Source organism: Colletotrichum abscissum (assembly GCF_030869225.1).
Source record: "Colletotrichum abscissum strain IMI 504890 chromosome Unknown Scaffold_71.1, whole genome shotgun sequence".
Lineage (NCBI taxonomy): Eukaryota > Fungi > Ascomycota > Sordariomycetes > Glomerellales > Glomerellaceae > Colletotrichum > Colletotrichum abscissum.
This window is the reverse complement of record NW_026850516.1, coordinates 16,682-31,448: the sequence shown is the minus strand read 5'-3', so window position 1 is coordinate 31,448 and position 14,767 is coordinate 16,682. Positions and strand designations below refer to the sequence as shown.

The 14,767-nt window shown below is 50.0% G+C and overlaps 5 protein-coding genes across 5 annotated transcripts; 2 read left to right on the top strand and 3 right to left on the bottom strand.

Moving 5' to 3' along the window:
• Positions 1-965: 965 nt before the first annotated feature.
• CABS01_15644 (acyl-CoA thioesterase II) lies at positions 966-1,979 on the bottom strand (the record flags this gene model as incomplete). The annotated part of the gene is made up of 1 exon (XM_060548978.1): positions 966-1,979. One exon carries the CDS (start codon positions 1,977-1,979, stop codon positions 966-968), a length of 1,014 nt encoding a protein of 337 aa, XP_060391061.1.
• Positions 1,980-3,738: 1,759 nt separating this feature from the next.
• CABS01_15643 (transmembrane amino acid transporter) lies at positions 3,739-5,255 on the bottom strand (the record flags this gene model as incomplete). The annotated part of the gene is made up of 2 exons (XM_060548977.1): positions 3,739-3,795; positions 3,849-5,255. 2 exons carry the CDS (start codon positions 5,253-5,255, stop codon positions 3,739-3,741), a joined length of 1,464 nt encoding a protein of 487 aa, XP_060391060.1.
• Positions 5,256-5,962: 707 nt separating this feature from the next.
• CABS01_15642 (uncharacterized protein) lies at positions 5,963-9,048 on the top strand (the record flags this gene model as incomplete). The annotated part of the gene is made up of 6 exons (XM_060548976.1): positions 5,963-6,068; positions 7,742-7,916; positions 7,973-8,088; positions 8,153-8,323; positions 8,380-8,511; positions 8,573-9,048. 6 exons carry the CDS (start codon positions 5,963-5,965, stop codon positions 9,046-9,048), a joined length of 1,176 nt encoding a protein of 391 aa, XP_060391059.1.
• Positions 9,049-9,460: 412 nt separating this feature from the next.
• On the bottom strand, positions 9,461-11,103 carry CABS01_15641 (major facilitator superfamily transporter; the record flags this gene model as incomplete). The annotated part of the gene is made up of 2 exons (XM_060548975.1): positions 9,461-10,559; positions 10,622-11,103. The coding sequence occupies 2 exons, from the start codon at positions 11,101-11,103 to the stop codon at positions 9,461-9,463; spliced, it is 1,581 nt and encodes a 526-aa protein (XP_060391058.1).
• A 1,461-nt stretch (positions 11,104-12,564) lies between these two features.
• CABS01_15640 (uncharacterized protein) lies at positions 12,565-14,389 on the top strand (the record flags this gene model as incomplete). The annotated part of the gene is made up of 5 exons (XM_060548974.1): positions 12,565-12,940; positions 12,990-13,595; positions 13,651-13,713; positions 13,770-13,974; positions 14,041-14,389. 5 exons carry the CDS (start codon positions 12,565-12,567, stop codon positions 14,387-14,389), a joined length of 1,599 nt encoding a protein of 532 aa, XP_060391057.1.
• Between the last annotated feature and the right edge of the window lie 378 nt (positions 14,390-14,767).

Below are 14,767 nucleotides of genomic sequence, written 5' to 3'. Positions count from 1 at the left end.
CCTTAGTACGTCGCTACTGTCTCAAGGTCACAGGCTTCTGACCTATTATCGAAGTTGATTAGAAACAAAAAGTAAGGATCAGCATCGATTTGGTTCAATGGTAATTCGAATATCACGTTCACAAATATGCCGGAGTTGCGCGCACAAATAGCACAGTGACCACCCGTGTCGTATCGCACCGTTTTCGTGCGGCTAGAAAGCTGTTTCCATGGACTGTTCCCATCAGAGACCTCAGACCGGCAGTATCCGTAGCAGAAGCGGGGAAATAGACGAGACAATGACGTAAGTTGACCTGACATGGATACAATCCATTGTCTTAATCGATTCCCTAAGCTAGTGTAATTCAGGCCAGTCAGTAATCGAGGAGCTACTTCCACGTAATTAGATGCTAGTTCTGGATTCGAATCACGCAATTCTGGAGACAAGGTCATGGATCTAAATTCGATGACGGTTCCGAAGTCCATGTTGTTATACTCAAGTGATGAGAGCAGCACTTACGAAATTGAATCCGTGACAGAAAAGCACTCGAAAGAAATCTCGATTGTTTGGCAATTATCAAGCTAGTATTTTGGGGGACAATAGTGGTTGACGATGGCACTTCAATTTCTAAAGTAGGGTCATGAGGGCTACTCTTCACAAGATAGGTAGGCACGTGGGAATTGTAAGCATCCAGTCGCATTGGCATACACGGCGAGGTAAGTATTCTGCAGCCTTTAAGTCATCTATAATGCATCGAAAGAATCAAAAGTTCTGTGGCCCCTAAATGATTGTGTAGGGTTGGATCAACGCAATGTCTCTAGATACAATATATGCTCACGCCACATAACCCTCTCTTCTCTTGGGTTAAGTTTAATAAGTAGTATTCTAAATCCAATCCCATTTAGCAGTAAGCTTCGCCACAAGAAATGAAACCCATCAAACTCCGCACTCCTGTATCGTCTAAAATGCTAAAGCCTTGGAAGCCTTTAGAGAGCGGCTTGAATGTCCTTCTTCAGAGGCCGCATAATAGATTGCTGATTCATGGTGGCGACCATGTTTCCTTGTTGATCCCAAAGTCGGGCTTCAGTGTAAGTTCGGCCGTCGTTGCCAGTGATAGTCTTCATCTCTCTAAGGTGCCAGTTGTCCAGGTTGATTTCTCCAGTGAAGAACCTCAACGCAAAGTCTAGTGAGGAGCAAGGGCCGGCGTCATCCAGGAACTTGCTGCTGTGGGTCAGGGGGATGAAGGACAGAGCTGCGTCCAGAATGAACCCCAGTGCAGAGAACCGATCTTGGAGTCGCTCCAGGGAATGGCGGCAGCGGAACCAATCAGCTGATGTCTTGGATGTCAAGTCGAGACTTTCCTGGGGCGTCTTGACAGTCTTGGCCATGCCGTAGAGGTTGTTCGGTGCAACTGTCTCCGGACAGCCGCGGGTCTCAAAGAAGCGGTTGTTGAAACCAAAGGTAGCCAGGTACAGATTCCCCAGCTTTTCTGTCACGACGCCCCTCCGCACCTTATCTTCAGTGGCCTCCTGCGTTGTAAGACACTTCTCAGGCGGTGAGTAGCTCATTGATGGCGGCGCAGAGTACACGAGAAGAGAAGCCTCTTCTTTCACTTGGAAATCGGCTAGCATGATCATGCAGAGCCTGGATTTGCCATCGTCCTGGTCTTGGCTGATCTCGACCAATCTCGTAGCGAATGTTCTCGTATCGCGGACTCGTCGGACGGCACATTTGAGCTTGCGGTCTGTCAACGCCGGGCCTAGGTAGTTGCCCGTCGCCGAATAGAGCAGGTACTTGGGCGATACAGTGCTGCATGCCGCTTGAACGCCGATACTGATGGTACAACCCCCGTAGGCAATATTTGCCTTGTTTCCCATGCGGGCGGGATCGACGCGACTGGTGAAATGGTCTGATCCCAGGTCGTCTACCGCAACTTGCTCCTGCATTGTGCTGGCCATAGAACCGTGTGACATGTTGAGTAATTCGGCCTGAGCTGTCATATGGTAGATCCTTGCTGTGGTTCACACAAAGTTTGGACGGAAATACGACGCTGGTTTTGTTGATAAGACGTTCAGTAATCAAGCGATGTCGGCTCTGAGTTTATGTCCTTTCGTTGTCTAGATCGTTGCCGCCTAGTCGCGTTGGCGCGCCGCCTCGGCGCCTCCAACAGGTTGGGGAATTGGGGGGCCGCTCACAACCGAGGTTGGCGTTTGAGGAATGTGAAGGTGGGGCAGGCCGGCCATGCTTGCGCTAACAAGTGAATTAGCAGTCATTGCCATGTTGCCTTTATGAACATGGATTCCAGGAGATTTAATACAATCAGCACATAATATGCATGTAGGCTGTCAAGATTCGAACCCTTGTTGTCTCTTTTGTGAATATACTTACTTCCCCTGGAGACCCTGTCCTCATGCCAATACAATAATTGAACTCACCACCTAGAACCTTGGAGCTTGGTGCTACACGTGTTGGTCTCCAAACTGATTTCCGATTTGGTTTTGGTTGGTCCTAGGAAGGTTTGTGATGCAATTGCATGGGCCGGGAGCTTGTCTACACCTCGGCTGTAAGTGGGGCCGAGGAGGTTGTGTCCGTGACCTCGGACTTTGAATTGCCTTCAACATTTTGTGGCTGGATTTTTGTTATTTGATATGTCTAATTACATGTACTATATTTTCCTTGGAAGCCTGACGTCGATCTTTTGCGCCTGTAAAGCCGGGAAAAAAGGGCCACATACGATCAATCCGCGACCATTCATTTTGTGTGGTGCAACCTCAGTTGGGGCACCTATTGTTGCTAGTGACAAGAATGAGGATGAGAGGGTATAAAAGCTTACGGTTCTCGTGTATTATATTCGGGGGTAACGAGCATTACCTATCGTGATAGATTTCAGTTCTCCAGATAGCATGTTCCTGTCGCAGCGCTACACTTGGCGCTGCCCAATGTGACTGTATCGTACTGCAATGCGAGACCTCGACTCTTCGGGCATATGTGTATGACCCATCATTGGGTCCTTCTTTTCCAGGAACAAGCCACATTATACTATCGATGTCTTCCACCTGATCCTTCGCTCTGCGATAACCTTGTCTATAACCTCGTTTGAGGGTTAGAAGCCATAGCTTGTTTCCGTCGAACTAAGGCACGTAGACCCATGGCAAGAGCACCCTCTTAATATATATCAATGGCATCTTTTCTTCTTCACAGGCACCAACGACATGACCAATATCTTGGGACGGAAGTGCACTAGGTGATCAACCGTCAGGTTGTGTAAAGACCCCGGCCTAAAACACATCGGAATAGTGTGAGCTATGAGAGTCTACTGAGAGAAAGCATTAGTTGTGTGCAGCAAACTCCGAAACACTGTCAATTACTCTAGAGCAGAGTTGTTTTCAATTCTTAGGAATCAACAGACGTAACTACAGTTTGTACATCCGTCCGGATGCTAGGGGTTAAAGTGTAGAGTCAGGAACTCATGAGGTCTTAATTCTAGAATAAATTGTTTATTCAAGCTTTTTGAAAGGCAGAGAACGCAAGCTTCCTACAAAATTTTGATCTCGTTCCTTGATTCAAGTGTGATTGCGTGGCAGTCGGCCTGCGAAACAAAGTCACGCTTCGAATTGAAACTTATAAATGTAACCGGACATCAAATCAAGTTTAGTAGTTCTGGTGCATTTATGTAACGTTCTCAGCCGTGGGTATCTCGTATTTTAGTCCTTGCAGACTTTGTGTAACTATTAATTATTTACAGGGTGGTTTCATAATCTAAGACGAACGGCAGGCAAAGGGCTTGTGAGCGCTTCCAGAGCTTGTCTCGTCGATCTTTTCGGTGTTAGTACATTGGACGTACGGTACAGTGAAGTTGTTGAACTTACAATATCAACGATAGTTGAGTAGGTGCCGGCAACCAATGTGACAGCTCCGACGATGAACGCCAAGATGCTGCCAAGACTGATGAGGATGTTCTCGCGCGCGAACCATTTGCCCTTGCAGAGAAGGGTGAACCACATGATGGCAGGAATGTAAAAGGAGAATCCGGAAACAAACAGCGCCGAAGCCAACGAGAGCAGGTCGGAGAAGATGGGAATAGCCTCAGCAATCACCCACGCAATAATGGTGAACACGACAACAAGGATGATCCAGCTGGCCCAACCCATGGGAGTGTTGATGTACTTCAAGTGAGAGTTCTTGTACATGCGGCCGTGAATGTATCGCAGGGCGACAGTCGAGTTGATAGAACCGGAGATGAAAATGACTGGAATAGCGACTCCAAAGGCGATCTTCGAGATAAGAGGCCCGGCAGAGAGGAGGGCAGGGGATTGGACCGAAGGGCCTATGAAGGCGTAGCAAAGAGCGCCAGTAAGGGTATAAATGGCGATCTGAATGAAGCCAGAGGCCCAGATAGACTTCATGTAGTCGGTAGGCGTATGCATCTCGTCCATGAAAGAGAATTGACCGATGGCGAAACTGAAGGCGAAAATGATGTTGCTCACGGCAACAAAGGCCTCAGAGAAGGTCACACCCTCCCTGGGCCAGGCAGACCACTCGATGCCGGAAAGGCCGCCGGGGCCGCTGTTGGCCTGAATGCCGGTGGCGATGACTGTGATTCCGATGGCAGCCAGAATGGAGACGAAGTCGATGTAACCGAGGATAGCGACCTCGGTGAATGAGGGCGGGATAGCAAGAATCAGGAGAATGATGGCTGACACGGCCGAGAAGACGATGGAGCAGACGTGACCGCCGTTGATATCGACGAGTGCAATGCTGCCAGTCAAGGCGTGAGAACCAACAACCATGACGAGTTCAAGAACAAGCGCAGCTCCGAAGATCTCGTATCCGATGCGTCCATAGCGACCAAAGAGAAGTCTTCCGGCTTCCGCATAGTTGGCGACGTGCGGGTGGGCCAGCTTGACCTGGCCAACGATGTAGCTGGTGAAAATCGAGAGCATGCCAATGGTAATGGTGAGGAAAACGCCGGGGAACATTCCGAGGGTGTGGTAGGCGGAAGGCAAGCTGAGAGCACCAAGGGCAACGGCCTCGACAATGGTGACGATTGCCAAGCGCTTCCAGCCCAGACGGTGGAAGTGAGCGCTACCCTGGGCAGCGATCTGCTTGAGGCGATCGTTGTTCATCTCGTCGCTCGTCTCGCCGAGCATGGTGTTGTCGTTCATCTCGGGCCAAGGGTTAGGGGGTTGAACCATCTCGGCATCAGGTCCGTCCTCCTTGTGCTTGGAGGACTTGTTGTTGCCGTGGTCGGCCGTGTGGGAGATGGCGTCCGTCATGATGGGAGAAGACGTGTTTCAACCGCGGCGAAGTTGAAGACGATTGGTGGACGACAAGAGGCAGTCCGAGGGGAGGTCGTTGAAGTGATGGGATGGAAGAAGCCAACGGAGAAAGGAGGGCTCGAGGGGCAAGAAGGGCACGACGCGTCTGACGTTCCTGACTTTTAAAGATCAACGTACAGGCGCGAGTCAGATGGATTCAGGGTCCACATGGCGGTAGACGGACTGGACTCATCCTTGACAGAGGTTGTCGTCAGTTCGGTAGCCCGGTGAAAGCCGGGCCACCTCCACAGAATGATCTCGCCCCCATGGGCGGGAAAGATAACAGATCGCCCTGCAATACGGGGAATGCACTCCTGAGTTGATAAGATCTAATTGTTTTGTGTCACTGCTGTCGAATTGCCCCGGAAACTCTGGATTACGAAGTCCCTGAGTGGGCGTTCTTCGGCCTGTTCTTGACACTGACATTGCGGAGGGCGCAACGAAGAAGTTTCGATGTCGTAAAAGAAGCTTTCCATGGCATGTTGGAGCCGCGCTAAGAGACCCGCTCGGCGGTTCTCGATGGAGCCTTTCTCGATTCAGAAACACAAGCGAGGAGCTTTTAGGTAAAAGATGGAGACAGTTGCGGCTCCCGCGAGATTCAGATGAGTGCAAGAATTTTCCTACAGCAAAGCCGAGTAAAAACCGCCGCTAACCACCGCGTCAACATGACTTCGCCGTCAAGTCTTTTGCCTGCCACGGAGCCTGTCCGGAGGTCCAAACGGGGCCGTATTACGTCCATGAAATCTCTCTATTGGGCGTACTCGTCGGTTTGTACGTTTTTATTCAAGGGCTGGACTTGTTAAAAAGTGGACATTGTCGCCTTTACGATGTGCCAAGTGACATACAAATTTGCTCACCAGTCAACAGAGATAAGGACTTGTGATTTGTTATGGTAAAGAGCTGTTAAACGACAGCTACAATGTAGAATCCCGCTGAGCTGCTCCCGAGGCACAACATCAACATGCGAATTCATGTCTGATGTCTCGACCCTTGCGCATATCTCTTCACCTCCCATTCGTATGATCGTGTTGAAGGGCAACGGCTGCAGGCTTTAACCCGCTTTGGCCATGGCGCGAAAATTTCTCCGATCTTGGTTCCTGCATCTCGGGTTTAGAAGGCGGGCTTGGTCTACCCCCCCCCCCCCCCCCTGGCCAGAGATGGGTCATCTTTCTCAAGTCGCCTCTTCAAAATCGGGGTTTGGTTACTGTTAGAGACCTCCACGTGGCGTCTACCCGGCTCTCGATCTACCAAGTTGCGTCTCGCTACAGATCAGCGGAAGGTTTCGCGCGAAGTTTATTGAGCGAGTAGAGAAGTGAACGGGAGATAGATATGCCTATCCGTACCCTCTGTGTTTGCCTAGACCTTCACTATCGTCATGTTATTCGCCAGAACTGGTATGGTCTCGAACTTTACCGCTTCAAATTTCGCGATGTGTCGAAGCTTTTGGGCTAGATGTATCTTCAAAAATCTTGTACCGGGCTGTCATTTGGGATCGGCGAGCAATGGGGCTCGAGAGCCCGACTTAGTGACGACAGAGAAGAAGTAGTTGTGACAATAAATAAGGGTGATTGCCTAGAGCATCGGGGTTGTTACAAAGGCCATCTTCCTATCATTGGTTTCAAGAGAGGCCCTATGAACCAAAATTTTAGCTACGCGACCCACCAGTTCATGTGTTCAAATGACACGGATGCTGGGTCAGGCATACACAATCGATAAACTTAGTCGCAGCCGCACCAGACTGCATGCACGCATCACCCGCAGCTGATACTCCGTACCGCATGCTGTGGATACAAGCATCGTTTTATAGCTTTCCACTGTTTCGGGTTTGAATAAGGGTAATTTTGACTTGAGGGCGTAGGTCTTCTCCATCTAGTAAATTACTTAACAGAAGTAGTTGTTCTTCTCCAAGCAAATACGAAAGAGAGGCGATGTCGAGTGCTTCGATGAGAAGCGCATGCGAAGTGCGTTTACGGATTTGCACCTAATTAAGATTCACGACAGTGTTGAGGTAGTGCACACTCCGAGTTTTTCGGGATTCAGGCTCTAATATAACGGAATATTTAATCCGTTGATATCGTGGTCTCCCATCGAAGAACCTATTATCCAGTATTTCGCTTATGTGATCGGTTCGCCCACTGGCAACGGTCCAGGTCTACGGAGTGGAGCAGAACTTTTTGGCCCCAACTGAAAGCAGGCGGCTTCCGCTTTTAGACTAAGGGCAACCAGAAACGTCCCCTAACAGATACTCATCTCTCCGCCTCCTGCCCGGCTCAATTATTACTCCGGTCAACTTCAACGTCGTGGGCGGAATGTCGAACGGAAGTCGGGTATCACACAGTTCGTTCCTGCATTGCTAGTTGTATATAAACAAACAAGCTTTATTGCGACTTGATTTTATTGCAAAGACACTATTTTTCCGGCTTTTGGCACAATACCGTCCTCAGTGTTGGCAGTTACGGCACCAAGCTTTTGCGAACCGTCCGCATATGAGCTGTCCACGATCCCTCAGCCAGTTGTAATAGAGCCTACCGATGTGGTATTCCGTGTTCACGCAGCGAGTATCAATCCCGTAGATGTCAAGAAGGCAGCAGGAGTCTTCAAGCTTGCGGTCAAAGAGAAGTTCGTTGAGAACCCTGGTCAAGCGATGACCTTGTCAACTGATATCATTAAAACAGATTCCCATATCAAATTGGCTATGATTGCTCAGGAACCGTAACAGAAGTAGGTCAGGATGTCAAAGGCATCAAAGTTGGCGACGAGGTTTACTCGCGGTTACCGGAGGCAAGTCGAGGTATGTATACGCCCAAAAACTGCGATAGACCAATGGTGTAGATGCTGAGATACTATACTTGCAGGGGCATGGAGTGAATACGCCAAATGTTCACAACATTACGTTACTCTCAAACCCAAGAATTTGTCTTTCGATGATGCAGCCTCGTTACCATTGGCAGGCATGACCGCACTGCAAACTTTGCGACGATACGAGGGATCATTGTCAGGCAAGACGGTCTTCGTACCAGCTGGCTGTGAGTGAGATTCATCGAACTCTACATAGATAAATTGCTAATGATACTCTGACAAGTGAGCGGCACTGGCGCATATGCGTGTCAGATCGCCAAGAACGTCTTCAATGCCGGCAAAGTAATCACCACCGTCTCAACATCAAAGGTAGACAAAGTACCAGAGTTGCTTGGTAAAGGCACGGTTGACCAAAGTGAGCCTCAATCAAACTGCCTAGCTACTTGAACAGAGAGTGATACCTAACCAGAATCCAGTAATCGACTACACTAAGGAAGACGTAACCCAGGTCATTCCTCGTGGATCCGTTGACTTCATCTTAGACACAACTGGAGATTCTATGTCTTTTCTTCATCTCATGACTCCGTCTACAGGTGTCATTGTCTCTATCGCTACGCAGCCCTCCGGTACTCAGCTCCAACAATCTAGCGTGATGAAGAGGCCAGATGGCCCACGTCTCCCGTGGTTTGCACGCATGGTGTTGAACATGGTTGATTCGTATCGGAAGGCACGTGCAAAACGCTGGGGTGTCAAATATGAGTACCTATTCCTCGATCCCAATGCCAAAGACTTGGAAACACTGGCTCTCTATGCAGAAAAAGGAGACGTCCTGCCTGTTGTTGGTTGTAAAGTCAACTTTAGGGATATCGATGGCGTGAGAGAGGCGTGTACAACGGTGTACAACGGGAAAGGTGGCCTTGGGAAAACGGTGTTCACTATCATCACGAGTTGAGTTTAGTAGTTTTGGGATATGCGATAGTTTACAGGCTTCCACGCAATCTTTTTTGAGTGATGTTTAATCTAAGCGAATGAGATGCATTGTCGGTCAACGTTCTTTTCAAGTTGTTGATAGAGAGACGTTATGAGATGAGATCTGATACCATACCATTCATGTTCGGAGAACAGGATGGAGTCGGCTATGCAAGCGTTTAGCGTCAGCAATACGGTCTAGGTCAAGAATGATGGCCAGCGAAAGGAGCACATGGTTGGAGCGATGGACGCTGTAACATGATCCTGATCGGTTTGAGTCAGAGATGGGCAGTACTGCATCTATTGGGGACGTGTATGTCTAATGAAGGTATGGGCAGAGGTTTTCTACACCGCCTCTAGTGCTAGTAGTTCTGCCAATACCACATCTATTGGCTCTATATGGGGTTTCCTTCCCTCACTACATAGAGTAAAGACCAGTTGATAAGAGCAACAAGCGTAATGCCCCAGAACGGCGCACCAACAAAGTTGTTGCTAAGTCCCCAGCCGAGGACAGTTCCTCCGATAGTAGGTCCAAGCATGCGAGCTGCGGCTGAAGTGCTCGATGCAACACCATGCACGGTGGCTAGTAGGGCAGGGTGCGGAGCAGAGTCGTTGACCAGCATGATCGTTGCCGGCCCTACAAACGTTCTCGACATGACTTGTGCACTCAAGATGACAGACAAAAAGGGCCACAAGAGCGGGCTCTTATTCGACAACAGGGCGAGATAGGGCAGCGAGCAGTACGCCAGCGCACTGAAGGGGAGGAATGTGCGGTAGGACTGTAGGACACCGAGCCTACTGCTGATCCAGGGAAACAAGAGGATTTGGAGGGGAAGACCGACAGCTCCAATGACTGTGTTAGCAAAGCCGACCTTCTGGGATGACAGACCCAGACCACCTGTGAATCGGAATGGAAGTTGAGCATTGGTGTTGTCTGCTTGGGGTGCTGGTAGCATAACGAACAGTATGGAGTTGAAGGCAGAAACGTGGAGAGCCGAGGAAAAGTTTTGAACCAGCGTCAAGATAACGTTGCGGGTGCAGATAGCACGCAGAGGCGCCCGGCCCTTGTCTTCCACGGGCTTGCTGGACGAAGTTTGGTCCTCAACGTCTCCGGCTTCGGCCGGCTCGTTTGCATTGCCAACGAGATGATAATCATTGGGCGGGCTTTCCATTCTAAAGACCTTTCTGAGAAGGAAACGTCCAAGGTCCCGGCCTCGGTCTCGGCGATGGCGCCGGAGTGGATGCGTTTCGTCCAGCCCGAGGACTACTCCCAAAGCCGCAATCATCAAGATGCTTGAGCAAACAAAGTTTGTCAGAGCGTATGGGAATCGTATCATCCACTCGACTCCATCTTCACCACCGAGGAAGGATCCCGGCCCGAAGATTGAGGGTAGAGATTCGATAGGGTCGGCAAGAAATCCACCTAGAAGAGGTCCAATGATGACGCCAACGTTGAAGCACATTGGAAGTAGAAGAAAAGCTCGAGATCGGTACCTGTTCACCTTTTAGCACTGATCACGCGACCACAACTGAAAGGGGTATCAGGTCACGCATACCTTTTGTCTTCAACAATTTCCGAAATCATGGTCCTGAGAACACCTACGTTTCCGTTCAGTGCTCCAGCTAGAACACGGAAGAACACCACAGAGGCATAGGAAGTAGATAGACCCATCCCGATCGCTGAGATACAAGTTCCCAGCAGCCCCACGAGAAGGACTCGCTTTCGACCAAAAAGAGGACTGTCAGCCACATGTCCCCATAACATGCCAGTTACACACTGGGCAGCGGCGAATGCGGCAGTGAGAAGACCGGCCTGTCTTGCAATTGCCGAGTCTGGTAGAGATGGACTGAGAAACTTCAACTGATAGAAGAGGTACGATGTAAGTGACCGCTCAGCCAGCGGTTCGGCTAGGCGGGCAAAGACGACCATGCCCAGCTGCCACTTCTTGGGCATTGACATCCAAGACACTGGTTGTTGGGGGGCTTCTGTCTCAGCCACGAGACTCAAGTCGGGAGTCTGATACGAGGGAACGGCCATATTGGAATGACTGGCTTTGAGAAGTGGTGTCTCATCATTGACAACTACGTCGTCATCTTGATGTTGGTCTCGACTGTTGCGTCTCCCTTGCGAACTTGCCTTCGAGCGAGGGCGTTTTGGGGCCGAGGAATCGTCCGGCCTCGCCATTTTTCTATTGATAAAATAAAACCACAATGAGCAACGGAAAAGGTTCCAATGGCGGCAAAGAAATGCAAGCTGCAAGCTGCAAGGTGAGCTTCTAGATCAAATGTGCCTTCTGTCGTATCAATCCACGTTAGCTCCAACCCCAGCGCGCCCACACCAAGGAACGCGTGCAGGGATCAAAAGTCCCGCAAGATGCATGCACTTTTAGGTCGGCTCCCACTCACTCGATAGATCGACTTTTGTTGATTCCGAAGTGGTCCAGATGGGCGTGAAAAAGACGTTTAAAGCGTGGTTGTTTGACGGATGTTGGCCGCGTAGCAGTCTTGGCAGGCTCGCTCGCTCGAGCCGAGCGGGATAACGTCGTATCACCGAGGAACCATGAAACCTGTTTCCAAGCTGTGATTCGTCCGTTCTTCAACGTCACCTCGTTCGACCTATTATTGAAGATGAAGAACAAGAGGAAACTATGCGTATCTACCTTAGCTCATGCAAGTTAGGTTCAGTCAGTGAGTATATGAAAGCTGCTGTTTCCCTCCGGCTCGCGACCTATTTTCCTCGGGAATCAGCGAGGTTTTATTCAGGGAACCCAGTACTCTATGTTAGGATCTGATAAAGTCCAGTTGCTCCAGAATGTCATCCAACACCACACTACCGCGATTTAGACTTCAAGACTTCCCTTGCAACGGCAGGGATTTTGGATCTGCATGAAATATCACTGTGAGAAATTCTGCACAAACAGTAGAACAATGCTTATTGGCGTCTTGGAGAAGATGGACCTCCACTTCTTGCGCCGCCGCTACTCACTTTGGGCAATCCCCGGGACAGATTTTTTCAGTGACAGCGCTTTGGCTTGCTTTGCCTCCTTTGTCGGCCCCAAGGAGACTCATCATATTCCCAGTTTGGTGGTCCAACCTTGTCATCACCGGGTCTAGCTCCTGCAGATTCATGAATCGAAGGGTCTCTGCAACCTTGATTTCGGCGAACTGTGGATCTAATCTGATTGATTAGATGCGCCTTCGTCGGACTAGACAAGTTCATCGCCTGCTCATCCGCACGTGGTGCCACCCAGTTACCAAGCGGGAGCGCCTGACGGACGCAGGGCCATCCACGGCTTGCGACCCTAGACGCGTAGTCGGGGTTAGGACCCTCCGTTGCTGTCCATCGGTCAATTTCGGAGTGACATTCATGTAAACCATGCTATAAGAACCAAACTTCGTCAAATATTGATATCGTCTCTCGCTCTACAGTCGACACTTTACGTTTCTTCACAGTCGGACGGTCTCAGCTGAACCTCTTCTCCTCCTCAACACCTAAGCAATGGCTGCCGAAGCAGTGCCACCCCCTCGGGATGCCGAGCAAGCTCCCGCAGACCATGTCTCTGAGACAAGTCAAAACGAGAAGCAGGGCTTTACAACCGCTGTCTCCGCGTCCCCGGATAGCGACGAAGTCTCGGTCAACAGCAGCCTCAGACCAGTTCCTTTGACATGGAAGCTGGCCTCTGTTGTGTTGGTGACTGCTATTGGATTTGGTTCTCAGTGGAGTTCCGGCCTCAGCGGTGCCATGAAGACAACGATGAAGAAGGAGATGAAGATCAACAACACGCAGTTCTCCCTTTTGGAAGCTAGCGAGGATTTTATGGTTACAGCTCTGATGCTTCTCAGCGGTGTTGTCACAGACAGGATTGGTGGCGCAGGTACGAATAATCAGAAATCTTGACACGAGCATTACTGACAGACAGCTAGGTGCCATGTTATACGGCAATTTCCTCTACTCAGCCGGCTCGATTCTTGTGGCAGCGGCAGCTCAGACCCGCTCTTACAAGTTCATGATTGCGGGCAGAGTTATCCGCTCCCTCGGAGATATTGCGACTCAAGTGGCGCAATACAAAGTCTTCTCATCCTGGTTTGCCCCCGGCAACGGCTTTGCCTCGACTTTGGGCTTCGAACTCGGCATCGGCAAGATTGGTGCATTTGCTGGAAAGTCGTCTGCCAATATCATCGCCAAGAAGACGGGAGATTTCGCTTGGGTATTTTGGGTTGCCGTTTTCATGAATCTCTTCACGAATGTCATGACGGGCGTGTTTTACTGGTTTACAAAGGTTGCCAATAGCAAATTCCACGGCGTCAGCGACCCTGCTACCGGCGAGAGATTGAAGGAAAAGACAAAGAAGTTCGAGTTGCGTAAGGTCCTCGAGTTACCGTGGGCCTTCTGGGCAGTCATGGGCTTCTCGTTATTCGAAACGAGTACCGCCATTGTCTTCCTGCAGAACGCCACCGAGCTCGCCGAGCAGCGCTTCGGCACAAGCTCCATCACTGCCGGTTGGTATAGCGCGACGTTGCAATATGCCGGTAAGTATTTGCTCTTCAGCTTTCCCCGTGCCCTTCAGTCAGCTAACATAAGTAGGATTCTTCGTTGTTCCCCTACTGGGAGTCTTCCTTGACCTCTACGGTAACCGTATCTCAGTCTGTAAGTGTTGATCGATTCCACAAAAATGAAGTCTTGTAACTAACATAGCCCTCTAGTGGTCTTCTGTGGCATTGGAATGTTTACCTCCATGTTGCTCGTGTGCTTCGCCAATACCACCCAGGGCACTGCTGCGAGTTTCGGAGTCTTCGCTTTCGCCTATTGCTTTGGACCAGCCACCATTATTGACAGTATCCGCACATCAATGTGGGACTCAACCGTCTTTGGTTCAGCATATGCTCTGAAGATCACGATGAACAACGCGTAAGATTTCCTGCTCAAAACTTTCCCTGATACCCGGTCCAAGCTAACATGATGCTTCTTCTTCAGGATGAACATTGTCGTCCGCGTCATTACTGGCGTCATCCAAGACAACGACAATAACTCTTACGACAAGGTGACTATTGTCTACGTCATTCTTGCTGGAATCTCGGTGGTCGTTTCTTTCCTCCTGACGTTTGCTTCCTGGAAGTCCGTCGACCTGGGACACCTTCAGTGGACACGCAAACTGCGCATTGCGCGTGGCGAGATCCTCAACGTCAGGAAGGAGAGGTTCTACGGGCAGAATGGCGAGAAGAACAGACTCATCTCCAAGAGCTGCTTCGTAGCATTGATCGTGCTTATCTTGGGAAGTTGGTGTGGATACTTCTGGGGAGTTGCGACTGGCAATAACTCTTGATGACTTGAGCAGAGGACGAAACAGGATGCGATGACTCGTAAGGGACATTCAACATCGTAGAACATGGTCAAAATGATCATGCCTAATCAATATTCAGTTGAACTAATACAATCGACGATCGCCGGTCATTCCGGTTGCTATGAAACTTACTTCCAGCGCAGCGTCATTCAGGTCGAGTAATGTGCAGATAAGCAAAATTTCTACCGCGGCGTCGATAGGTTAGGCTACAGAATTGCTTTAAGTCACATGGCTGTCGGTAGCGTCCGCATTTGATTTGACAGCGCCATGAAAAAGTCTTCGCCTCGCGCAACTTGCTCAACTGCTAGACAGAATCCGGCGCGGCGATAGCTTCATAAACTGGGTCCGAAGCCGTCGAAG